This window comes from Micromys minutus (genome assembly GCF_963924665.1).
Source record: "Micromys minutus genome assembly, chromosome: 13".
In the NCBI taxonomy this organism is placed as follows: domain Eukaryota; kingdom Metazoa; phylum Chordata; class Mammalia; order Rodentia; family Muridae; genus Micromys; species Micromys minutus.
The window spans coordinates 48,939,712-48,967,406 of record NC_137982.1 but is presented as its reverse complement, the minus strand read 5'-3'; the positions used below and the strand labels follow the sequence as shown (position 1 = coordinate 48,967,406).

At 40.5% G+C, this 27,695-nt stretch overlaps 1 protein-coding gene across 1 annotated transcript in view; it reads left to right on the top strand.

Moving 5' to 3' along the window:
* Positions 1–27,695, top strand: part of CCDC141 (coiled-coil domain containing 141) — a gene marked incomplete at both ends in the record, with an annotated part of 162,870 nt that overhangs the window by 24,979 nt on the left and 110,196 nt on the right. Inside the window, 3 exons of the mRNA XM_080928184.1 lie at positions 15,098–15,289; positions 19,497–19,605; positions 23,585–23,838. Of these exons, the coding sequence (XP_080784310.1) occupies positions 15,098–15,289; positions 19,497–19,605; positions 23,585–23,838 (555 nt within the window). The remainder of the gene's footprint in view (positions 1–15,097; positions 15,290–19,496; positions 19,606–23,584; positions 23,839–27,695) is intronic.

The following is a 27,695-nucleotide window of genomic DNA, read 5'->3' as shown; positions in this document are numbered from 1 at the left end:
TTGTCAACCCACAGCTTTATTTTAAAGATTCACTTTTAAGGAATTATTAAATGAGAAAATGCCTCCATGAGATCCAGCTGGAAAGCATTTTCTCAATTAGTGATCAAGGGTGGGAGGACCCATTGTGGGTGGTACCATCCCTGGGCTGGTAGACCTGGGTTCTATAAGAAAGCAGGCTGAGCAAGCCAGGGGAAGCAAGTCAGTAAGTAACATCCCTCCATGGCCTCTGCATCAGCTCCTGCCTCCTGACCTGCTTGGGTTCCAGTCCTGACTTCCTTTGGTGATGAACAGCAATGTGTAAGTGTAAGCTGGATAAATCCTTTCCTCCCCAAACGTGCTTCTTGGTCATGATGTTTTGTGCAGAAATAGAAACCCTGACTAAGATACTATCTTCTCAAAATATGAATTTCAAAGGAGGTTTTCTTTGTTTTGCTGCTTTACCACTTGGCAGCTGCTATTTCCTCGAAGTTGAAAGATTATACTGCCTGATAAGGAAGCATGAGGTGGACATTCGTGAGTGTTTATATAGTTTATAGGAAGGAGGGTAGAAAGAGACAGGGGCGTCTACAGGAAAGAGGAGTTGCTGTTGGCTGATGTGGGTAGAGAGCCTCATGGAGGGGTGAGATTGACCTTGAGACTGAAAGGCAGACAGGTTTTTAGATAAGCAACAATCAACACAGGAAATGTTCCAGTTAGAAAGAATAGCAGAGTCAGTGGATCCCAACGCGACCTGCAAGAGACTGACAAAGATAATTATACTTAACTACTCGCTGCTCCAAAAATGTTCATTATTCTTTACTTCCAAAGGTCCCAAACTAATTACTTTCAGCTCCCTTGGTAAAACTCAGGTGAATTTCTATAACCAAAGGACTGCCTGCTTCTGTCCCAGGTAGACGATCCTGTCAGCCTAACATATGCAGGCCGTGCACATCTATTCGGACTTTTAGTAAATTGCTATTCAGGGCACCGTTTAATGCTCCACTGAAAAGAAAGTCTGTAATCTTTTTTTGTATGCTCTGTATGGCAGCTCGGGTGCTACAATGACCATAAAATATGCTCCACTTAAAGCTGACTATTGGGAAGCTACACTTAAAAAGACAGAGTTCATTTTTTGAGGAGTGTGGAGTATCTGTGGTGTTCCATGCCTCTGCAACCTGAAGGGAAAGTAGTTTTAGCATCTCTTTAAATAACAAGTTGTATGATGTTGGCCAGAATGTCTTTTTCTCTCATCCAATTCCAAGATACTTTGCCTGAGTTTAATGGCCAGCCAAGTAGGAAAGGAAAACTTAAATTAAGCTGGCCTTGACCGAGGCCTGAGGCAACTCATTTTTCATGGGTTGCTTGTCTTAAAAGCACCATAGCTCATTGTCAACGCAAAGTCTGCTTACGCTGTAAACCGGACACTCCATTTGTTTTCTGAAACAAGTAGCTTAAGAAAAAAAAACCATATTACCGCTGCTGTCAATTAATCTGAGTATTTCATTTGGTGGCTGCCCCGAGGCTTCTTCAACCTGAGAATGGATTTTTCATAACTGAGAATATGTTGTGACTTTTTTTTCAAAGTAAGGACAGAATCTGTTATTTTTTTTCCCCTTAGACGTTGGGAACAGAGTGGAGTCGATGCTGTCACCTTGGGTGGTGACCAATTTCTCTGTATTGTATTCTGTGTAACCCCAGTGCCACTTTTGGTGACTTAAAGGTGACAGCAAAATGAAGAGAGGGTTTATTTAGTAAAGCAAGTATAAGGAATGAAAGGCTGAGAGGGTCACTAAGGACGCCCAAGAGAGGTACCCAGAATACATAACTTCCAAGGGACAGAGGGAGAGCTGACTACACAGAGAAGATACACTTAAAAGAGACACCATGGCCAGGAAGTACTTGGATGTCTTTAGTTTACAGTGAGGTGATCTGGCTTTCTCATAGGCATATATCACAGCCAAAAGGTGCAAATCAAGTGAAATTATTTATTTGTTTAGGAGAGTCAACTATTCAGATACAAATTCAGAAAGAGCTGGGAGAAATTCCACTAGCTGTCTACTGATGGGTGCCCACTTTGGTCATAAGTTATTATCTAAAAGCACAGGACAAGTGAATGACTCAGTGGGGAAAGGCTATTGCAAGTCATACTTCCTGAGACCCACTTCATAGAAGAGAACAGACTTTTTCCCAGTGGTTGACCTCTGACCTCTGTAAATATACCATGGCACACTTAATGAGTGAATGCAATATGTGTTCAAAGTTCAAAAATAAGGTTGAAATCTCAGGGTCGCTTTGATTTGCATTTCCCTGATGACTAGGGATGTTGAACATCTCTTTAGGTGCTTCTTGGCCATTCAAGATTCTTCAGGTGAGATTCTTTGTTTAGCTTTTTACGGCATTTTTCAATTTTATTTTATTTTTTTGTTTTGTTTTCTGGAGTCTAACTTCTTGCGTTCTTTGTATATTTTGGATATTATCCCTCTATAATAATATATTTATTATTATAGATGTTGGGTTGGAAAAGATATGTTTTTCAGTCTGTAGGTTTTTGTCCAATTTACAGTGTCATTTGCCTGACAGAAGCTTTTCAGTTGAGGGATGGGGCCATGCAGCCATCTCAAAATCTTTATCCCAGAGTTGTTCCTGTCTAAAGGAAATGCAAGGACAAAAATTAGAGCAGAGACTGAAAAAAAGACATCCAGAGACCACCCCACCTTGGGATCCATCCCATCTGCAGACACCAAACCTGAGAGAGGGAGAGAGGGGAGAGAGGGAGAGAGGGGAGAGAGGGGAGAGAGGGAGAGGGGAGAGGGAGGGGAGGGGGGAGAGGAAGCAGTGAGCAGAGCACGGAAGCCTAGGTGTGCCGTGCTAGGATACTCCTCCTCAGCTTATCTTGTGGATGAGGAATCACTGACTGTGAGGCAAGGGAGTGACCTCATGTGTTCTGTCACTAGAACTTTATTGATGACCTCATGAGTTCTGTCACTAGAACTTTATTAATGACCTCATGAGTTCTGTCACCAGAACTTTATTGATGACCTCTTGTGTTCTGTCACCAGAACTTTATTGATGACCTCATGTGGCATGCTAGGGAAAAAAAAAAAAAAAGAAGAAACCAACAAACCAACCAACCAACCAAACAAGCAAACAAACCTACCAAGGTAAAGATGTAAAGGCACCTTGACAGGTCTGTAGCTAGATGTAGTTTTTGAGAACTCACGAACTTTTTTAAATGTCCTTGTGAATTGGCCTCCCTTTTCTTCCTTTTGTCACAATAGAGGTATTTTGGTTGAATAGCACCCATTTGCACTGAGCCACTGGCCATGTCTAGAACTGAAGAAAAGGAGATCTTTGAGACAGAATTTAGAGGTCTAGGCCAAGGTCGCTAAGGTTGCATGCAGAAATTTTAAAGTATGTACTTTTAGTTAAGGCCTGGTGACCGTGTGCCTTCACGGGACACAGGTAGCTCTTCCATCCATATAGCTCACAGGGATCAATCAGATCAGAGTAACTGGTGTTTCAGCCACTCAGGCTGCTACTATTTCCTTGTGTTGTGTAACATCTTGTCTGCCAGCTACGTAAAACAGCATCATTGTTGTTGAAGTTAATCAACTGCATGAGAACACTCAAGGTCATTCCTCTCAGCCAGCCCATGTTCTCTCTCCAGAGAGTCAGCAATAGATGATGCCTTCAGCACATAGACATAAGTCAGAGGCAAATGAGGACATTGACCCAGAAGGGATTCCCAGTTCTGATCCTCAGAAACCTGGGGCCTGGGAATCTACCTCTTCTAGAATCCCTCTCATGGTGGTGTGGGTGCACCCAGTTACTACCTAGTTTGGGGAACATGGATCTGGAGAATTAACACAGAAAGGACTCAGTGGTAGAGGCCTAAACAGAGGACTCAAAAATAGTCAACAAACCCAAATGCTGTGAGCACATGTTTATCATATCTGCCTTTGATGCTCAAGATACCGTGTCATAGGTTGTTTGGTACCCTCTGGAAGCTGCTGGAGGGAGGACTGTAAAGATGTTTGACAACTGAGCAGAATGAGCAATTTCATCTCTCTGATGCTAGCAAAAGGATGGTCAACAGGGCACTTGTGTGCTTTGGGTTGGTCGAGCAGTCTAGATATGCCTATGCATTGAAGTGTAATACAGACAGCCTATACCTTAACTGTTAGATGCAAGCAGGTTTGTAAACTTGAGAGTTTAATTCAGGGGGCTGGTCACTGCCTAAAGAAAATAAAAAAGGATGACATTAATCATTCTGTAGCACTGCCATACTCAGAGTTTATAGTTTCAACTTTCAGAAAACATACTCCCTTTGTCACTTATCACTGTGTGGTTACGGCAAATAATCTAAGTGACAGCAGGCACGGATAGTGATTGAAGTTAACCAGACCTGCATTCAACAGCAAAGAGAGGCACAACCATTTGATATTTATTCAGTGATATCTGCCTCAAATATTTCTGGAAATAAATTATTTAAAATGTTTTCCTTCTTGACTTGGCAGAAGAAAAGATGGTACAATTTCATGTTGTTAGTTCTTATCTCATTAGGAGTGTCAAAGCAAAGTTCTTATTTTTCTTTTTAAAAAATCAGGGATTTTTTTGTTTGCTTGTTTGCTTTTGATTTGTTTTGATCCCCAAATATCATAGAGTACAACTCTTATGTAGACACCATGGATGTGTGCTGTTGTCAAGGCTCTATGTCTCTGACTTCTGGATAAGTTCTACTCATGGCTAGTAGGATGGTCACCAACCTGCTCCAGGTTTACACCATACCAACTCAGTAGCACATGGGGTGACCATTGCAAATAACCTTGCTGGGAAAGGCTCTGTGGAATTGAATTTTCCAGGGATTTTTAAATTATTACTTCCCATTTTATTATTAATTTTTTGAATCAATTAGGTTTTAATCCATGAGCCAGTCAACTTATGTATAGCTCAGTCAACAAATTTTAGAAGCCAGGCCAATGCCATTGGCTTCTCCTGTCAATGGGCAAAGGTGAGGGGTGGCTTTCAGCATCTGTCCTGTGTTCGTCACATACAAGAGGGCTCTGCTCTGTTGACAGGGAAGAAAAGAAATAGTTTTCGTCAAAATGAGTGATGGGGAGGCAGGGAAAGAGGGGGAAGAGGAGGAGGAGGGGAATGAGGAAGGAGGGGAGAAGAGAAGTAGAGTAGAGCACACTTTTGTAAATTGCCTGAATAGGCCTCAAGAGGAAAAAAAATGCATTTCCTCAATGGTGTGACCAGTGGTCCTTTTGTACAGTTATGAACATTATAGGCTTCTCACTAATGTAAGATCTAACTTTAGTCCCCTTGTGGGGAATGTTCCGCATACAAAGGTAGATTCCACTAGTCCTTGTGCCTTGCCAATGTACCCAGCAAGCAACTCCTCCAAGTTAAGGAATCTGTAGCTAGGATGTATAGAATTAGTCAACATTGTGGGTGGATGTTTGACACCCCTCCATGACAGTGTCTTGCAGAGTGTTGTATTGAAATACTTTTTGGATACTTTTGAATGAAACTTTGTTTCCCATCTATCAATGTTTTACTCAGTAATGAGATACCATTGGACAAGACCTCCCATATTTTTTATTTAGCTTCTTCTCTTCACCTCCCTCCCTCTCTCTATAGAAGATGTGAGCCACCAGTTCCTATCTGTGACATATTAAACAATATTATCTCCATTGAACAAGTTGGCCTATGTTCAAGGAGCTTTGTGTGGAATTCCAGGCAGGATATTGTTAGAGGAGGGAGAGGGGAGGATGGTATGGGCATTAGGCTCCAGGCCCCTCTCTCTAGCTCACAGCCTAAGACGGAGGTTTCAGGAATGACTGTCTGGACAAGCTGATGCTTAGGGCGACATCCAGTGTGGCTTCCTCGTGACTGGTGGAAAGAATCTTCATTGGCTTTACCTTATTCTCTGGAAGGCAGAAACATACAAGAGTAGTCCAGAGATCCAGCTTCTGCCATGTTAGGAAGTGCATACAGACTTGAAGCAGGGTGGGGGGCAAAGCACGGATCCCTCGTGTCTTGGACTATTATTTGTTACTTAAGGTGACAGAGGCTCTTTTCTGTGCGATATGTATTTTCATTGCCCCATTACTTTTTTTGGTTATTTTTACACAGAAAGATTAGATTACAAATGCAGACCCCTAAACATATCCTAGTTTTGGTTTAGCCTGCTCTGTCTTATCCTTTATTCCTGAATTATGTATATTCATCACATTTTTGGTCATTTAATAATATTAATTAGCTGTGTTGAGATTTTTCTGTCCTTCTTATATTCCCTGAAATTGTTGTTCAAATTATGTTCACAAGTACACCTGTGAGTAAGCGCTTATGGAAATAGATTAAATCTGTTTGCTTTTGAAAAAGAATAACTTTATGATCGCAAATGCTCACATTTTAGAGTAATTGCCATTGGTTAATCATATGTGGGTGAGAAGACTACAGACATCCTCAGCTGTGTCTGACTAGAACACTTCTAGGATCCCAGATTAATTTGAGCATTTGAAAACTCTCAAGTCAAGAAGTGTTTTAAGGGATGCAGGGGTTTTATTTTTTTCTGTGTTTTTAGATCATTTTCTTTACTTAGAAAGTGTTTTGAATTGCTTGACAGGAAATAATAGGATGTGGTTGCAAGAAACTTTAGAAAATCATTATCCAGATACATCCCAAAAATAGAAAATTCAGAGGGCATCCTCATCCTGACCCCGACAGTGTCCTGATATATAAGACATACACCTGGCAGTAGAGTTGGAGTCAGAGTGAGAGCTAGCTAGAACAGCTAGTAACTCAAACCCAGCTGGCTAGAACACCTAGTAACTCAAATCCAGCTAGCTAGAACAGCTAGTAACTCAAACCCAGCTAGCTAGAACACCTAGTAACCCAAACCCAGTTGGCTAGAACACCTAGTAACTCAAACACAGCTAGCATATTAGCCAAGAGCAGCATTGTTTCAGTGTACTCTTTTACAAGTACCTTATGGTGGGATTTTAAACAGACTTGGTTATTTTATTTATTTACCTTTGAAATGCTGTCCTCATTCCCACTTTCTCTACCCAAACCCCCATCCCACCCTTTCCCCTGCCTCTATGAAGGTGCTTTTCCACCCCTCCCCAATTCCTACCTCACTGCCCTAGCATCCCTTATGCTGGGGCATCAAGCCTGCACAGGGCCAAGGGCCTTCCCTCTCATTGATGCCAGATAAGGCCATCCTCTGCTATATATGTAGCTGGAGCCATGTGTACTCTTTGGTTGGTGGTTTAGTCCATGTGAGCTCTAGGGGTTCTGGTTGGTTGATATTGTTGTTCTTCCTATGGGGTTGCAAACCCCTTCAGCTCCTTCAGCCCTTTCCCTAACTCTTTCATTGGGGTCCCCAGGCTCAGTCTGATGGTTGGCTGTGAGTATCTGCATCTGTATTAGTCAAGTTCTGGCAGAGCCTCACAGGGGACAGCCATACCAGGCTCCTGTCAACAAGTGCTTCTTGGCATCAGCAATAGTGTCTGGGTTTGGTGTCTATAGATGGGATGGATCCCTATGTGGGGGACTCTCTGCCAAGCCTTTCTCTCAGTCTTTGCTCTATTTTTTTTTTTTTTGTCTCTGAATTTTCTTTAAATAGGAACAATTCTGGGTTAAAGATTTTGAGATGGGTGGGTGGCCCCATCCCTCAACTGGGGGGCTGTGCCTATCTTTAAACAGACTTATTTAGGGAGATCACTTATGTTTAGAAGAATCACCAAAAAATGACTGCAAAGATTGATTGAGAGTTTTGCATCAGCAATACTTACAGCATGCATCTGCTTTCTCCTGTTCACCTTCATTGGTAAGGGAGGCCCTAGACATGGATAAAAAGAAACTGTGCATGAGCTACATCCCCACGTCAGGTGACATCCTTCCACCAGGCCTTCCCTCATTAAGAGTGGCTACGGTGTGAGGCCTGGGAATGTGTGGAAGAGTTGGAAAATGATGTTTCTTTGCCCTTGATGACTTTACCATCTGCTACTTCAAGTGTGAGCAGGACAGAGAGTCTCTGGGCACTATACCACTCAAGGATGTTCTCAAGACTTATGGGTATTCATCAGCCTTTCAGATCATAAGTAGCCTTCTGTTTCCTATTATAATAGTATTTAATTTATTCTTATAAGATTACAGTATATTCTCCATACAGTGGTTTATAAGTAAATAATAATAATTAATATTAATGAGAAGGTACACATGAATATAAAAGAAATTAAAATACCACCTAATACCTATGGACTGTTAGTATCTGTCAGGTACTACAACAGAGACTCACATAGATCACTCATTTAGTCCTTATAACTTTATAAGGTCAATATTGTTTTAACCATATAGTTGGTCACAAAACAGGCCTTTACAGATACAAGAAGATCAAAATAATCCCATGCACCCTATCAGATCACCATGGACTAAAGGCTGGTCTTCAATACAACAACAACAACAAAGAGCCCACATACACATGGAAGCTGAACAATGCTCTACTCTATGATAGTTTGGTCACAGAAGAAATAAAGAAAGAAATCAAAGACTTTTTAGAATTTAACAAAAATAAAGGCACAACATATCCAAACTTGTGGGACACAATGAAAGCAGTGCTAAGAGGAAAACTCATAGCTCTGAGTGTCTCCAAAAAGAAACTGGAGAGAGCATACACTAACAGCTTGACAGCACTCCTGAAAGCTCTAGAATAAAATGAAGCAGATACACCCAAGAGAAGTAGATGTCAGGAAATAATCAAACTCAGAGCTGAAATCAACCGAATAGAAATAAAAAGAGCTATGCAAAGAACCAACAAAACCAAGAGCTGGTTCTTTGAGAAAATCAACACAACTGATAAGCCCTTAGCCAGACTAATGAGGTGGCACAGAGAATGTATCCAAATTAACAAAATCAGAAATGAAAGGGGAGACATAACAAAAATAAAAAACTGAAGAAATTCAAGAAGTCATCAGATCCTACTACAAAAGCCTATACTCAACAAAACTGGAAAATCTAGAAGAAATGGACAAATTTTTAGATAGATATCGGGTACCAAAGTTAAATCAGGATCAAATAAATCATCTAAATAGCCCCATAACCCTCAAAGAAATAGAAGCAGTCATCAAAAGCCTCCCAACCAAAAAAAGCCCAGGACCAGATGGGTTTAGTGCTGAATTCTAAAAGACCTTCATAGTAGACCTAATACCAACACTCTCTAAACTGTTCTACAAAAAAGAAAAAGAGAAAACACTACCCAAACCATTCTTTGAAGCCACAATTATGCTTATAATTAAATCACATAAAGACCCCACCAAGAAAGATAACTTCAGACAAAATCCCTCATGAAGATTGATGCAAAAATACTCAATAAAAGTCTTGCAAACTGAATCCAAGAACACATCAATATGATCATTCACCATGATCAAGTAGGCATCATTCCCGGGATGCAAGGATGGTTTAATGTATGGAAGTCTATCAACATAATCCACTATATAAACAAAATCAAAGAAAAACAAAACCCTTTAGAGGCTGAGAAAACATTTGACAAAATTCAATACCCTTTCATATTAAAAGTCTTGGAAAAATCTGGAATTCAAGGCCAATACTTAATTATTATAAAAGCAATATACAGAAAAGCAGTATCCAACATTAAACTAAATGGTGAGAAACTTGAAGCAATCCCACTAAAATCAGGGACTAGACAAGGCTGCCTACTCTCTCCCTACCTATTCAATGTAATACTGGAAGTACTAGCCAGAGCAATCAGACAGTGAAAAGAGGTCAAAGGGTGACATATTGGAAAGGAAGAAGTCAAAATATCACTATTTGCAGATGACATGATAGCATACTTACGTGAGCCCAAAAATTCCACCAGAGAACTTCTACAGCTGATAAACAACTTCAGCAAGGTAGCTGGATATAAAATTAACTCAAACAAATCAACAGCCTTCCTCTGCTTAAAGGATAAACAGGCTAAGAAAGAAATTAGAGAATTGACACCCTTCACAATAGTCACAAAGAATATAAAATACACTGGTGTGACCTTAACCAAGCAAGTGAAGGACCTGTATGACAAAAACGTCAAGTCTCTGAAGAAGGAAATTGAAGATCTCAGAAGATAGAAAGATCTCTCATGCTCATAGATTGGAAGGATCAACATAGTAAAAATGGCCATCTTGCCTAAAGCAATCTACAGGTTCAATGCAATCCCCATCAAAATTCCAACTCAATTCTTAATAGAGTTAGAAAGAGCAACTTGCAAATTCATTTGGAATAATAAAAAACCCAGGATAGCGAAAAACATTCTCAAAAATAAAAAAACTTCCAGAGGAATCACCATCCCTGACCTCAAGCTGTATTACTATTATAGATCAATTGTGATTAAAAACTACATGGTATTGGTACAGAGACAGGCAGGTAAATCTATAGAATAGAATTGAAGATCCAGAAATGGATCCATACACTATGGTCACTTGATCTTTGACAAAGGAGCTAAGAACATTCAATGGAAAAAGGACAGCCTCTTCAACAAATGGTGCTGGTTCAACTGGCAGTCACCATGTAGAAGAATGCAAATTGATCCTCTCTTATCTCCTTGTACAAAGCTCAAGTCCAAGTGGATCAAAGACCTCCACATAAATCCAGGTACACTGAAACTAATAGAACATAAAGTGGGGAAGAGCTTAGAACACATGGGTACAGTGGAAAATTTCCTGAACAGAACGCTAACGGCTATGCTCTAAGATCAAGAATCGATGAATGGGCCCTCATGAAACTGCAAAGCTTCTGTAAGGCAAAGGACACAGTCAAAAGGACAAAACAGCCACCAACAGATTGGGAAAAGGATCTTTACCAATCCTACATCTGATAGAGGGATAGTATCTAATATATACAATGAACTCAAGAAGATAGACTCTATAGAATCTAATAATCTTATTAAAAATGGGGTACCAAGCTAAACAGAGACTTCTCAACTGAGGAATATGAATGACTGAGAAGCACCTAAAGAAATGCTCAACATACCCAGTCATCGGGGAAATGCAAATCAAAACCACCCTAAGATTCCACCTCACACCAGTCAGAATGGCTAAGATCAAAAACTCAGGTGACAGTAGTTGCTAGCAAGGATGTGGAGAAAGAACACTCCTCCATTGTTGGTGGGGTTGTAAGCTGGTACAACCACTCTGAAAATCAGTCTGGCAGTTCCTCAGAAATTGGACATAGTACTACCTGAGGACCCAACTTTACCACTCCTAGGCATATACCCAAAATAAGCTCCATCTTCTAACAAGGACACATGTTCTACCATGTTCATAGCAGCCTTATTTATAATAGCCAGCAGCTGGTAAGAACCCAGATGTCCTTCAGCAGAGAAATGGATACAGAAATTGAGGTACATTTATACAATGAAGTAATATTCAGCTATTAAAAACCATCTTCATGAAATTCCTGGGATGGAACTTGAAGCTGAGTGAGGTAACCCTGTCACAAAGGAACACTCATGGGTATGCACCCATTTATAAGCAGAGACTAGCCCCAAAAGAGCTCAGAATACCCCAGAAACAATTCGCAGAACCTAGAAAGCTCAAAGAGAAGGACAGCCAGAAGGTAGAGGCCTCAGTGCTTCTTAGAAAGGAGAACAAAACACTCATGGGAGGAAATAATGGGGTGAATAAAGAAGCAGGGATTGGAGAAAAGATCATCCAAAGACTGCCTCACCAGGGGAACGATCCCATATGCAACCACTAAACCCATGTACTATTGCTGATGCCAAGTAGTGCTTCCTGGCAGGAATCAGATATGGATGCCTCCTCAGAGGCTCTCCCAGAGCCATACTGATACAGAGGATGATGCTTGCAGCTATCAGACTGAACAGGAGGATACCAATGAAGGAACTAGAGAAAAGACTGAAGGAGCTAAAAGGGTCTGCAACCCCATAGGAAGAACAAAATTATTAACTAACCAAGCCCACCACAGCTTCCAAGGACTAAAACACCAACCAATGAGTTGTTTTGAAGAGACCCATGGCTCCAGGTGCATATGCAGCAGAGGATAGCATTCTCTGGCACCAATGAGAGGAGAGGACTCTGGTCCAGCAAAGGGCCATTTTCCCAGTGTAGGGGAATGCTGTGGTATGAGAGGGAGGTTGGGAGAGGGAGCATCTTCCTGGAGGAAATGGGTGGGGGAGGGGGATGGGATTGGTGGAAAGGGGATGACACCTGAATTATAAATACAGAGAATATCTAATAAAAATATTTTTTAAAAAACTCAATATTGTTGTCTGAGGTTGAGACTTGCTGAGAAAAGTCGGTTTATAAAATGCACAGGGTTTACTAAGTGGCAGTGAGTTTGTGGGCCTTGGGAGTTTAAGCAAAGGGAGTCAAACTTAGGGTCTTGTGTTTGCTCTACCACTTAGCTATACTCTTAGCCCTAACTCTGAGACCTGTGTTATGTGAAATGCCTGCCATAAATCAGAAGAGGTTTGACATATTATTGCTTCTCACTGTGACCAAAGGAAAAATGTTCTCTGTCTCTGGTAGAGATAACTGAGTGTGTGTGTTTCAGGTTTTTGCTCAAAAAAGACTATCTTCATACAGGAGAAGTACGATTACCTCAAAATTTTCTTCATGTGAAATTTTTCTGCACATCATAAGGAAAAAAAATGGAGATATCGGGGCAGTTTCACATAGCATTCTGTGCTGAGGAAAAATTTCTTTGTTGTTTTCCAAACTGAAGGAATACACCAATCAAATTATCTCACCATTTCCTAACATAGCAATTGACTTCCTGTCTGTTGCAATTCCTCAGGAAATATATGATGACACTGTGTGGTTGTGAGATGTACCTTTGCAATGTGTCTGGGGTCTTCCCGGAAGCTCTGCTCCAACCTCTTCTCCATCTTTGTCAGCCTTCTTGCATCAAATGCTAAACTGCCCTGTGTCTTCTAGCTCTTGTATTTTCCCTGCATTCTCTCCCATTTCCAGGCTTTTTGACTTCTTTATCCAATCAATTCAACTCTATGAAGTGGCCTCATCTTACTTTTCACCAGTGACTACAAGCCTGGAAGGACTGAATGGTTTCTTAATGAAGATCCTTAATATCTAACATAATGCCTGTTAACATTGTCAGCACCGCACCCCAGTCCTCTTCTTCTGACAATTCTTCTATTGCATTGTTCTCAAACTGTGCTTCCTAGACCCCCGAGAATCTACAAATGCAATCTCAGAAGATACCTATGATATTTTCACCTTTTTGATGTTTATTATAAAATGCTGTAGGCCATTAGGATCCAATGCTTGCACTTGCGTTTGAGCTTCAGTTTTACAGAGGAGCAATGGAACAGCAAAGCTTGACTTTCTAAAAAGTGGCTTCACGTACTGAGGGTCCATAACTTCAGTCTGAGAAACCTTTACACGCTTTCTGTGACTTTCACAGTGTGGCATGCGCTAGAAATTGCATACAACCAAAGGTCCTGTTATGTTAGTTGGTAGACACTGTGAGTGGGTAAAGAACGAATTGAAATATATTGTCTTTGGTTGGTGAGAATCTTCTAGAGAACAGTTTAGTGCCAATAGCTAGAGCCCACCAAATCTACCCACTAAGAGTTTAGTTTGTGGAAATAAAGTCCACAGATTTATAGACGAGGAGCAAGAAGCAATGGAGAGAAGATTATTGGAATGAGCTCAACCTGATGCTGTACAGTAAGGATAGGACCTGGACTTGAAGTTTAACAATATGAGAACAGTAATAAATCACAGGCATTGCACGTGATGTTGTATTTGGCACTAAAAAAATATCTTCCTACTATTTCTTCTGAGTTTAAGGTCAGAGGGTAATATTATATGCTTTGTTCTGTTTGAGAGTTAAATGGTGACTGTTTTAGGCATAGTTGATGATCTTATCCTTTGAACTGCAATTCTCTAAACTCGGCTTTTGTGACATAAAAACAGCCATAAAGTCAGAGATGATCATGGCTGCATCCCCAGTGGAACTTTATCTGCGGACACTGAACCTTCAATTTTGCGTTTTAAAAAAGCATAAGAGATAAATCATAAAATTTTTCCTCTAACATTATTCTTGGTAATGTCATGTACAATTTTGATGTGTTTTGGCCATATCTCCTCTCGTTCCTTCATCTCCCACCTTTGTGTCTTCATTTTTTTTTTATTATAACACACAAGGCTACTTATTATGTAGATATATGTAGTATGATGGCATGTAGCAATGTTCTCTCAGATTCTGGGCACTAGTATAGCACTGATGTACAATGAAGAATATCTATATATTACTTTCATAATCAGAGGAAACAGGAGTAATTGCTATAAACCTGAAAGTAGTTTTAAAAGGTTAGGGCCCTAAATTCATTCAAGGGAGAGAGTTGAGGGTCTGGGAAGATCCACAACCCAAGTATCTTGACCAATGGAGGAAAACTGTTTGGACAATCGAACCATGGGTGAAATATGGAGAGATGTGTGACTCCAGGGAAAAGAAATCTAGACTGAGTTATGGATGATTATCTGTAGAGAAGGGAACACCAGAGCAGAAGTAAGATCATGTCCCGAGGCTTAATTAGCTGGACTACAATGGAAATTCATCTTCAGCAGGGACATAAAGACAAACAAGAGGGGAAACTGAGGCATGAGATGGAGGCAGGGAAGGACAAGCTTTGAAGGAAGCCAGCTATTTGACTATGTGTCTTGGAATAGAAGGGAGCTGGGGAAGAGGAGGGAAGTGAAGGTAGTCCCTTAGGAGTGGCTGCTCTGCAGAGTCTGGTAGTGGTAGATCTGGTGAAGACAGAATGAAGAGCTTTAGATAATTTTGAGTTTGAGGAAGTTGTTGCATCAAGTTTTGGTGAAGATTTTCCAAGGAATCTAAAGATCAGGAAAAACATATAATGTATAGAGTTTGTAGGTTTAAGAGCTGAAACCTTCACTAGGAAGCAGGAGGGGATAACAAACCTTCCCATCAAAAATGATTCGTATGTATAAATTATGGTCTACTAGACCTTCCTGGATCACATACAGTTTCAGGTCTCTGTGCTTAAAATGTGCTCCTTTATTTTCACACTGGATGGCAACTGACACATATTTTGTTTTCATGGACTTAGGCCTTGGAGGACCGAGTGTGGGAACTCTTACAGGAAGCAGACAGGACGGCCGAGGCAAACAAGGCTCAAGGTCAGGTGTACGATGCCATGGCCCAGACTCTGGGTGAAGCGTGGGCAGCCTTGGTCTCCATGCTTGAAAGAAGGAGGGAGCTACTTGGTCTGACGTCCGAGTTCTTTCAAAGTGCTTTGGAGGTATGTGTTTCAGAAAGCATTTGCTACTCCACAACATTGCCAATAACTAGCATGCTCAAAATGTTTGACATCCCGAAAACAAATGTTGTACGCATGTGCAAAATGGTAAAGGAGAGATATAGAATACATTTTGTAATGTACATATGTCGTATGATATATCCAGACATATATGTATTGTATATATATATATTGTATAATATATAATATATACATAAAATTAATACTTTAGATATAGATCATCAGTCATATAGGTAAGTAAATGTGAAACTCTTACAGACGTCACTTTGATCTAGTTACTTCTTTAGAAGATTGTGATATAATATAGACTAGAATCTAATTGCTCTGTCTATCCAGTTATTGGGGACTGTCGATGTGGAGGATTTTATTGGCCAAAAGTCAGAGAATAAAAAAAAAATTGCACAATATTTCTTAGGATGTTTGACTTGTAAATATAGCATCTTAGAGTATTTTCCTGAGGAATATAGGTGCTGCTCTATAGTTTAAGCCTCATCAAAATGCAAGGAAAGAAGAAAAAGGCTCCGATCTTCAAATTGTTTATGGTTCTAGTTGGCAGTGTGAACCTGGGGGAACAGGGCTCAAGAATGAGGTGGACTGGGCTGGAGTCCAGTGGTTCAAGTGGTTAAGAGCACTGACTACTCTTCCAGAGGTCCTGAGTTCAAATCCCAGCAACCACATGATGGCTCACAACCATCTGTAATGGGATCTGATGCCCTCTTCTGGTGTGTCTGAAGACAGCTACAGTGTACTTAATAAATATTTTTAAAAATGACATATATTTTTTAAAAAACTGAGGTGGACTAAATCTCATGCAATAGCCAGTTTTACTCAGAGCAGCTGACAAGTTCTACAGGGAAAGTTAAGAAGTGTCACCTGAGCAAAGTGTCCAATCGCAAGGACAAGCTGCAAACTGCAAAAATGTGGTTTTCAGAGGAACCCAAACAACAACAGCTGAAGTAAATTCTGCTGCACCAGTAGAAGCAGGAAAACACATCCCAAGAACAACTCCATGTTTTGAAGACACTGAGGTCACAAGACTCTTGTCTTGTGTTTCTTAGAGATTTCTCACAAGCACTCAGAATTCTCCACCCACAGCTTTATTCCCGGACTGTATTCCAACTTAGATGAATGGCCACTGAACCCTTCTGTAATTCTTCTTGTGTGTGTGTGTGTGTGTGTGTGTGTGTGTGTGATTTTTACATTTTTCTCTTTGTAGCAGTTATCAATTTTAAGATGTGAGACCTCCCTATTTTTTTCAGAAGATATATATTTTGTGCCAGGCAATTATTGGAATGTTCACACTTTTGACTCCTCTCAGTGGCACAAGCTCTTGCTGATGTGCAACAGCTACTTCATTATGATAAAACACTAACTTTGAAAATCAAGATATTCTTAGAAGGGAAATTCAGGAGTTAAATCCGGAATTACGAAGGTAAGGAGATTAGTCACAGAACATCAAACTTGAGGTGGACAATCTCACGCTCCATGAACTGATTTAGAAGAGGAACAAAAACCCTTACTGCCGCTTTTAGGATTCACACGCCACAGCTCCATGTCGAAGCTCTGCTCGTTTTATAGACCATCTTCAGGGAAAATTCAATATATGATCTCCTTTCTTGAATGAAGAAATAAGCCAGCTGAAATATACTCACAGCAGCCCAATTGCAGCTCTAGCTGATTCACTCCATCTTAGTGGGAGGGGAATAAATGTCATCATCTTTGAAACTCAGCACTCCTGAGAACAGCAACTTATCTTTCCCTAATGTCAGGATCAGTGTTTGTTTCTCTGTGTGGTTTAGGTTAATGATAGCTAATTTTCTCTGTGATGTGGAAATAATTTCCAGACACTGTAAGGAGTAGAAGGAAACACTAAATTGAACCAGATCAACTGGGCATGGTTATCCGTTTACTTAAGATTTATCGGGTCTAGGGAAATAAGTAAATATGTCTGTAGTGTCCAGTTTCCCATTCCGTGAACTGTTCATACTCAGCGGAGGGGCTGAGTCCGACATAATCTGCCGGCGGCTTCTCTAGCTAAACGGTTTCCATCCATGATCAAAAAAGATGATGAAATTAATGTTAACTCTTATTCCCATCCCTGTTCCCACTCTGGACGAGTTTCAGAGAGAAGAAGGGGGGAAATCCACAAGGTAAGAATTAGTAGGAGAGCAAGGAGTGTTCAGACCTTTGTTTTTGTTTCAGTTTGAACAATTTTGAGTAAAGAATCTGAAAGAGATGTAAACTATTTTGTGGTCGTAAGCTTCCTGTACTGTTCTACCAGAAAACAACCAACAACCTTTGAAGATTCTCTTGGAATATTATCTTTAAAAATTAGTTATAGAAATTGGACGACTGAGAGATGTGTGTGAGTGTGTGTGTGTGCATGTGTGTGTGTGTGCGTGTGTGTGTGATTCCCCTGTAAGTTCTTACAGGTATAGGAGAAGTTAGGAAGAGCTATGGTGGCTATTACCAGCTAGTGTCTGATGGTTACAAGCTGAACTGTCAGATGGGGGTCTGCTCTAACACTGCTGTGTTTGGTAACAGTGCACCTAAGGGACAGTGGCCAGCGTCCCTTAACCTGATGTACAAGATGGCAGAGACCGTCGATGCTTTTCAAAGGGGTAGGCCCACCAGGCCCTCTCACCATTCCATACCACCCAGCACTGCATTTTCTGCGGCTGTTGTAATAATCAAAATGTGATGCATCCTCTTAGTCAACTTGTTTCATAAAGTATCAAGCATCACCAAATTCAAAGAAAGCAAAGCAGGAAGTCTAGTGCAGTGGGTGGTCTTCTTATGTCTTTCTCATGGACACTTTGCCTTTGTTGTTTTGTTCTCAATCATATCCAAAGGTGGGCATTTTACCAGGCTCTTTATGCATTATGATAACCTCTACTAAACCTTGGTGTAAAAACATACCACCTATATATGTATGCAAATCCATGTCCCACCATGGGGACATTGTAATAGAATATTTAACTATACTTGGCCCCACCTAAAATTTATGTTTAAGATTATCTCCCCGAGGGCTGGAGAGATGGCTCAGCCATTAAAGGTTAGGCTCACAACCAAAAATGTAAGACTACCTCCCTGAGTAAGTTTCCATTTCAAATTTACTTTAGAGAAATGTTTAAAAATGAAATTGATCATACTGGTCACCATTTGTGTATTATCCACTGTCCTTAAAGTGTTGAAATGCTCCAGTTTTTATTTTTGATTTAGCCAATCTCATTTTTATTTATACAAATAAGGCACGGATACTGTTGACAACTCCAAATAGCATTGGAAGTTACAGTTTCAGAAGTTAAATTTGTCTCCTCTCTCATCCCCGGTTGCATTTCTTCTTGTAAAATTAACTAACTTATTTTAGCTTAAAGTTTATTATATATTTTATATTAAGTTTCATTTTAAATTAATTAGTTTTGGACCTCTATCTCTTCTGCCTTTACATGTGTGTCTCTCTGTGTGTGCATGTGTGTTTTCTTCATGAAATTAGACTGCTATTCAGAAGCATCTATAGTTTATATCTAAGCTTAAACACACAAAGGGAAAAAAAATCACAACATTTTCTCTGAGATTCCTAAATTAAATTTACTGTGATTTTATTAATTATTTGTCAGTCAACTTTTTGTTGATTTTTGTCAGCAAGTTTTCTGGCTATTCTTTGAGAACTATTTTAGAATATTGATAGTTACTGAATTTATGGCTTATATGGAAGATATGACTGCTATATATAATATCTATATGAGATAACTTTGGCTGAAAAACATACTAGATACTTGAAGATAATTTATTTTAGCATATATAATCTGTTTCTGGATACAAAATAATAGAGGAGAAACCATGGCATTCTGTAAATTTAGTACATGTAAATACACATCCTAGATTTGAATACATTAACATTCGTCTGCTATCTATCTATCTATCTATCTATCTATCTATCATCTATCCATCTATCATCTATCTATCTATTACATCTATCTATCTATCTATAACCTATCTATCTATCATCTATCTATCATCTATCTATCTATTACATCTATCTATCTATAACCTATCTATCTATCTCATATTGAGTCAGCTAGGTCATGACCTAGCTCATAGTGTGAGAAAAATCCATAAGTATAATAAAGTATTCTATTGTTTTTTAAAAATCATTTTCATGTCTTTCCCTGTGTTTTTTTCATAGTTTGCTATAAAAATAGACCAAGCTGAAGATTTTCTGCAGAATCCTCATGAGTTTGAGAGTCCCGAAGCCTTACAATCACTTCTTCTGCTTCATGACCGACATGCCAAAGGCAAGAAATAGGCTCCCCCTCTCCCGCCGTCATATTAACTTTTTCAGATTAAAAAAAAAACTTAATATATGATTCTCATAAATGGCAGTATTTAGAGTTTTTCTACTGTTATACTTTAGTTTGTTTCAAGAAAGGATAAACAGAGCTTTACTTTTGGCCACCTTCTGAAAGAAAGCACTAGTTATAGGTGACCCCAGAGGAAGGTAGAGGGAGCCTGTGGAAAGTTCTTCTGTGGGTGTTCTAGAGCTTTATCCATGAGGAAGAGGCTGCCATGGCCCAGCATCTCTCAAGGTGTGCAGTACCATGGATCCTTAATCTATACTCACTAGTTGAAGTCAGTAAATGTTCCATCTAAGGGTGGATAAATACCGACCAACCTTTAAACATCAACCATAAGGAAAATTCCTCTTTTCATCATTTTAATAAAAAAAATGTAGATGAAAGCCCAATGAAACATGAGGCAGAATATTTTAAACTCTCTCAGAGTATCTAGTAGCAATGAGTGAACTGTTAAAGCGCAGTTTATATGTCAGGTCCTCACCACAGGAATCTGAGGCTGGCCAGGACTGGTGTAGAGGCGGTGCCATCTATGAAAATAATGTTGACAAATGGTTGGGGGAAGGTTCCTTTTCTTTCTTTTCTTTTCTTTTCTTTTCTTTTTTTTTTTTCTTTCTTTCTTTCTTTTTTTTTTTTTTTTTTTTTTGAAATTTATTTTATAATCTGTTCCTGGGCCTTATCACAAATTTTTATAATGTTAGTGTTCATTTCATTTTATTTTGACTTTTACAAAGATTCCATGAAGTCAATATTTGTCACTTTTAATTTGATTTGATCCCCAAAATGTTTGATCATGCAAGAAAAGAAACAAAACAATAAAGTGAAATTTTAAGGACATAGTTCTCTCTTTCACACATGCACACACACACACACACACACACACACACACACACACACACACACACATGCGTATTGTATATTGCTCTCTAACTCTCTAAAAAAATAGTTCTTCATTATCAATTGCTTGCTGCAAATGTCTCCAAATAAAATGATCAATAACCCTGTCCTTCTGGTATAAATTTTTATGGCAACCTACCAAATGCCTAGATGTGTTTTTCTGGTGATTTCTCTGTCACACCTGTCACCGTGAGATATAAACAGAAACAGCAGACCCAGCACTAAAGCATCAGCTGGCTTTTTTGACAAAGCAGCTGTTATCTCCCTGGGTCCCCTGAGGCTAAGCGGAATCACTTAACATTCCTGGTAGGAAGCTGGAAGAGACTCAGGTCCAGTGACCAAGATGGGATCTATGGCCTCAATTCAATCTTACCCAGCCAATGTGATTATCACACAACTTTACTCATGGAAGCGAAGTGACTTTACCCCGTGGAGATGGGTACTTTCCTATCATTTGGTGCTGGAAAAGGAGACTGTTTAGTCTTCCCTTTGCTGCATTTGCTGGCATCTTCAGGTTTAATGGGGTCTGTGACACAAAGAAGCCAGCTGACACAGATGCACCCTGTTTTTATTTGGAAACCTGAGGCTTTGTTGTCCTGATGTCCAACTGACAATGAACCCATGTCTTACTTTCCAGTGCAATCTTTGAGAGTGTGCTGAGCCTCATCTTGGGTTGACAAGATGGCTGAAACGCTAACTGAACACAGGAAGCATACTTTGTCTTTGGTGGTATGAGTCTTGGGATATTTTTAAGCCTCTCTGTGTGATACTCGAAAAATTGTAGGGGGCAGTGATCCAAAGGACCGCATCCTAATGAATAATGCCCAATGGTGGCCTCAAGAGCTTTGTTTTTATAAGATGGAATTTAGACTAATCAGCCCATTCAGTGGGACGTGATTAAGATGATATAATTTGAAGTGCACATTAATGCATAAAATTTCTGATTGCTAGGCAAGGGCTTTGTATCTATCATCATCATTAAATTTATGGGAATAAAGTGTGAGTTAGCAGTTCCAGTAAGTTTCTAAGTTGTTGAGCAGTTGAATTGGATAAAGTGTAGGCACTGATGGCAAAATATAATTGGGAGCTATATGACGAAACTTACCTACTTCCTTTAGCCTCACCTGTCTGACCCCTGTGTCCCACTGCTCAGGTCAGAACAAGATGACTGGGTTGAGGGTTGTGCCTTTCAGAATGTTCCAGAATGTCCCATCAGGGTTCAGTGCTTTAGACAGCTGAAGACTAACATTGCCTCACCCATCTTCCCTTCTTTGGGGCTAACATTGTCGTATTAGTACCCCTTTTCCCAGAAAACACTTTGCTGATTACTTTCCCATCTTCTGTTTTGAATTCAGTGACTTAGAATAATGTTTCTGAAGCAGTTCTTGGTGAGGAGCCCAGGGTCCCATCACCATACCGCAGTAGGCTCAGTGGCAAGGGCAGTTATTAGCTGAATACCCGTCTGTAATATTCCAGCCAACACAAGAGCTTGGAGTGAAAGTAATGCTTTGCTATGAAATTGGGCAATAGGAGTATTTGGTTCAGTTTATCCCTTCAAGGGACTGACAAATGATAGGCCTGAATATGCATGGAATAGAGGTGTAGAGGAAGGGAGGTGAGGTATTTTGCATGCTTGACAGAGGAAGCAGGGGAGAATATAGAAGCAGGGGGAAGTATAAATGTGAGACGAATTTACAGAGGTAAGATGGAGCCTTTTGGAAAAGGAAGCTAGAAGTTAGGTTGTGCCAGATGTGATAACCTACGTTAAGGGACCTTAGCCCTCCATTTTAAGGCAAGAAAACTGTAGCTGAGAGAGGAAGAGAGGAAAAGTTGGAGGTTGGCATTGAAAAGGGAAAAAAGGAATGGAGTTACAGAGAGAGAGAGAGAGAGAGAGAGAGAGAGAGAGAGAGGGAGGGAGAGAGAGAGAGAGAGAGAGAGAGAGAGAGAGAGAGAGAGAGAGACAGACAGAGAGAGAGAGAGAGAGAAGCAGATGGAGAGAGAGACAAAGTCTGTATACATTTCCTGGGGCAAATGCCTGTTTATCTTAGACAAGGCACTAATGAGAGACCAGAGAAAACATTCGTACATTTAGCTTGGTGAAATGATAAGTCTATTGAGTTAACTTAAGGGAGCATGGATGACTCAGAACCAGGGTGATGACTTGTAAAAGCTGTGTTCCTGCAGCTTTCTGCCTAATTTGCTGACAGATTTACTGAAAAGACTCTTGCCTAATACATATTTACAGCTCATGTAAGCCCCCCTCTGGGGGATGTTGTGAATCTTATAACTTTAGGGCTCTTGGGTCTTGTAAGTTTAGTGAAGTTCCTGAACCTCATAAATATTTTGGTTTCTTGAGTGTCAGGAGCCATCCTCCTTCCTTCAGGAAGGACTGGTAGAAATACCACTTACCAAAAAGCATGTTATAAAAGAAATCTGTGGGTAAGTGTGAAGAATGGATAAGTGGGTTAGAGCAAGGATACGGTCAAGAGAGGGTTGCCCAAGTCCAGGCAGCAGGTGACACTTTGTATCATGGGATGGAAGGAAGCAGATATGGAGAAAGTGGGATGGTAGTGTAAAATAGAAAAATCATCCATGGTAAGATAAGGGAAGGTAAGATAAGTGTTAGGGAATTCCTACTCCTGGCTTGTAAATAGTGGACTTACTCTGAGCTGTTTCTCCAATTGATGCTGATGTGTAGATCTTCATATCAGTACTTCTCTCGATCCTGCCTACCCCTCAATGTTCTCTCCTCTAGTTGATTTGTCAGTTCTTAGGATTTAAACCATCCTACAGTATTCGATACAATCACTATAGAGGTTGTTAACTGGTGAGCCATTTGACAGACACATATCTTTGATCACATGGGGTTTAAAAAAATTGAAATTGCAAAGTATTTAAAATGTTTATACATTTAAATTCTTTTCGATACAGCTTATCATTAGTATGTTACATACATATGATGACGAATGCAGAAACAACTGCCCAGATGTTCATTACTATATCTTCCTTTCTAATTTTCTTCTAGAACTCTTAGGTAGATCTCTAGTCCTTTTGAACAAAAGTCAACAACTCACTGACTTCATAGAAAAGTTCAAGTGTGATGGATCTTCTGTGAATTCTGAGCTGATTCAGGGAGCTCAGAGCAGCTGTCTGAAGATCGACAGCCTCCTTGAACTTCTGCAGGACAGGAGAAGGCAGCTGGACAAGTACTTGCAGCAACAGCGGCAGGAATTGTCTCAGGTTCTGCAGTTATGTCTGTGGGACCAACAAGAAAATCAGGTAATATAAATGGATATTGGTTGAAGTCTTAGTCTTGGTCAGTTGGTTACTATATGGCCTGATGATGCTCTGAAAGGTTCACAATTGCCATTGTTGGATATGTTAATGGCTAGCCTAAAAGTATTTTCTCTTAACCACCATGTAGCTTTCCATTGTAAGTATGCATATGAAAATGAAGATTCCTGTAGGTTTATGTTAAGGCAATACATGATTGGACAGTGGAGAGGTAGGTGGGGAAAGAGGCTGGAGGAGTGGAAGACAGGGAGCTTGACACCGGAGGAGGGACTGGAGGCACAAGGAAGCTGAAGCCGATGCATGTTTCTCTCGGCGTATCTCTAGCTCGATGATGCTGTTATGACCATCTCTAAGGGTTTCTATGGCTCTACTTTATCTTTTCTGGATGGGCAGTTTGTACCTCTGTCTGCTGGTTATAAACTTACTGTATAGATGGTTTGTGGGTTGAGAATTTATCATATAAACCTGTTTGATAAGTTGATGGCCACAAGTCGTGTTTGTGCCAGGTGGTGGGGGAAAGGAACTTGCTCGGGGTGGTTGTATCCACCCAGGACAGAAGCAGCAGGGGCGGTGGAACAAACCACCTGAGTTAATAGAGGCGGCATAGAGCGCCAAGTTAGAGATCCTTGTAGTGTCAGATGGCCCCTCGAGAGCTGGCGAAGCACTGGATAAAAGGTTAAGCCACTTTTTAATATTTACTGCAACAGATTCCCATCTCCCTTTCCTTATCCTGTCAACACTGCAAATGGAGGAGCGCCTAGGTGAACATTTGAAAATAAGTGCTCTATCATCGGATCTGCAATCTCCCCTCCAGATCATTACTCTGGGGCTTTTCGTGTTTTTGAAATTCTGAAGTATGAAATATGGTTTCCTGGGAGTCAGAAAGATGTGTCAGATTGTGTTAGATTGCCGCCAATGCCATTTAAAACAATCTGTATATGCAAAATTGAGACAGTGTTCCTGGGAGACTTGTCACAGTCTAGTGGGAAAAGGTAGGGCACTGGCTCGTGTCTGGATTGTGGTTATAGGACTTTAGGACCCCATGGGTTTGCACACTCAGTAGAGCTCATTATTCAGACTGTAGGCATACCATAATCATTTCAAAGTTATAGTGGTCAAAGACCCTGATCAAATGGCTGGCATGTTTACTGCAAAGTTTCCGTTTGCTTCAGCCCCATGCTCACAGGTGGCAGCAATCATGTAGAGGCTGCTCTCTTGGCAGGATGCATAGGAGAGGGCTCTTTCTATGTTTCCTATTTCTATAATGCAAACTTGAAGACAGACATACCGCTAGAAGGGTATGTGTGACCGGGAAAAGTTGGTTCTTATTTCAGGCTAAAAAAAAAAGAAGATTTAACGTCTAACATTTAGATTTTTTCCCATGGAGTACCTACTATTTTCTGTTCCCTGTTACAAGGGTTACAGATACACACAACAAAAGTCAGTGTCATTTTCCTGCATGAGTTTTATTTTGTTGCATTTCAGTCTTTGATATTTGGTGGTAGGTAACTCTCACTCTGGAGGAGATTATCTGGTGACCACTAGGAAGTAGAATCTCTGAGGTGTGCCACCCTAGTTTGAGTGGAATACTCTCAAGACATCTAAAATGTCACCAGAATTTGTAAGGTGTATTCCAGAATGCAAAATCATTGAGAACTATGAGACCGTATAATGAGAAAGTCACCGGATACGTGACAGCTTCTATTTGAGAATCCAGTGGGAATCACGTTGCTCCATTAATCAGGCTAGCCCCTTGCAGAAGCTGCCATAGGTTAGAGACCCAGTTACAGACCCCTCTGGTCATATATGTGTTCTGTTACCTTCTCTCACAGGCCCATCCGTAAGCTACCTCTTCCGGCATCTCCTGCTGGTTCCCGCCTACTTCTAATGCGGTGCTGCCAGCTTTGCTTTCCCTGGTCCCATCTTGATCCCCCATCCCACCTTCACACATGGGTTAGTCAGGATGCAGCCATACAGGGTAGTCGTCTTTCACTGACTATGGTGGTTTGATGAGCATCCACTCAAAACTGTTCATTAAAAAGATGTTCCCAAGTTTTCTGTCTTCTGCATCACAAGCAGGTCCATGACAGCCCATATTCTTCCTTCATCCTTCCTGCCCCTCCCTTTCCAAGTTATCTTCTCTGGCATTCAGTTCTCTCTTAATTCTGACCTGCCACCATGTTCCCAGAGTGACTGTTCTTCTAATGGGGTTTCTCAGTGATCTTTTTCTTCTTAGGTTCACCACTCAAACGCTTGACTCTGACGTTTCCAAGGCAGACTCAAACCTATCACTGTCCTGTATGGGAGATTGTCGCTCATTTGGATTAACGCAGAAACCCTTCTTCTCCAAAGAAAAGACCCATCTGGGAGGATTTTGCTAAGCAAGAACAATTGCCCCAATAATGGAAATGCAGTTATAGTAGGCTTTATCTATTTCTTATTTTTGAGATGGCAATTTTGCCTTCCCACTTCATTGCTGCTAAACTAGTCAGCCACTTCAATTCCTGCAGTAAAAGCAAAGCCAGAATTCAAGAGTTCTAAGTGAAAATAGACTAGCTCAATTACATGCCAAAGAAAAATTGAGATATCTCGACAACCTTGTGAAACTGAGATGTTGGGTGATAGCTACAGTCAGATATTGAAGGTTTCCCTCCCCTCCCTCCCCTCCCTCCTCTTCCCTCTTCTACTCTTCTTTTCTATTTCCTTCCCTTCCCTTCCCTTCCTTCCTTCCCTCCCTCCCTCTTTTGGAGGTTGGGTTTGGAAAGACACCCTTCATCTTTTAGAGAAGTTTTCAGATGACAGCGTAATTGAGCAGAAGGTAGAGATACTCTATACATCCCACCCTGGCAACCACATTATCGGCAGCATCTACCTGAGGAGGACTTCAGTACTGCTGATGTTCAAACGTGAAGACATCATTATCATCTAGGGTGCTGTATTCACTGAGGTTCAGTCTCAGCGCTGTGCATTGTGTGAATGTGGACAGATGTATAATGGCTGGCGTTTGTCATTATGATACGATGCAGAATAACTTGACTGCCCCTCAAGTCCTCTGTGCTCTGCTGCTTTATCCCTCCCTCCCCAGCTGTGTACGCTGATCTCTTTTTACCTAGATTGCCTGGTTGAAACCATACATTATGTAGCTTTTCACGCTAACTTACCTTTCCCCCAGTAATAAGCAATTAAGTTTCTTTCTCTTCGCATGGCTTGATAGACGATGGTCTGTCGAGGGCTGACTGATATCCCATTGTCTGCATATACAACTGTTTACCCAGTTCACTTGCTAAGGGACATTTTAGTGGCTTCCAGGTTTTGGCAAGTGTAAATAAACAGCCGTGTGTAGGTTTTAGTATCAAGTTGGATTTCAGTTCGTTTGAGTAAGTAACAAGGCGCGTGTGTTGGAATATGTTTGAATATGTTGGACAGTGTGCTTAGAATATGTTTACTGTCATCCAAAGTTAGCTACAGATTTTTGCCAGCAATGAATGAGATCTCTGCATTCCATTTCTCTGCCTACAATGGAGTCTATCAGTATTTTGGATTCCAGGAAATAGACAGTGGTATTTCACTGTGGAACCTTATCTATAAACTGAGAATAATACAGAATCAGAGAGCTATTCTAATAACAAAATGCAATAGCATGCACACACTACTTTCTTTGTTTTCTCTTCAGTTAGACTTACATGAATTCCTTCCCCAGGCTTCATGTTAGGGATACCAAGTACACTGGGGCACCCAGATGATATACATTGTTGGATGCCCTATAGGCCTACTAAGAATACACATTCACGGAGATGACAGGTCTTTCATTTGTATTCCATTCCTAACAGTCCTGAACCAAA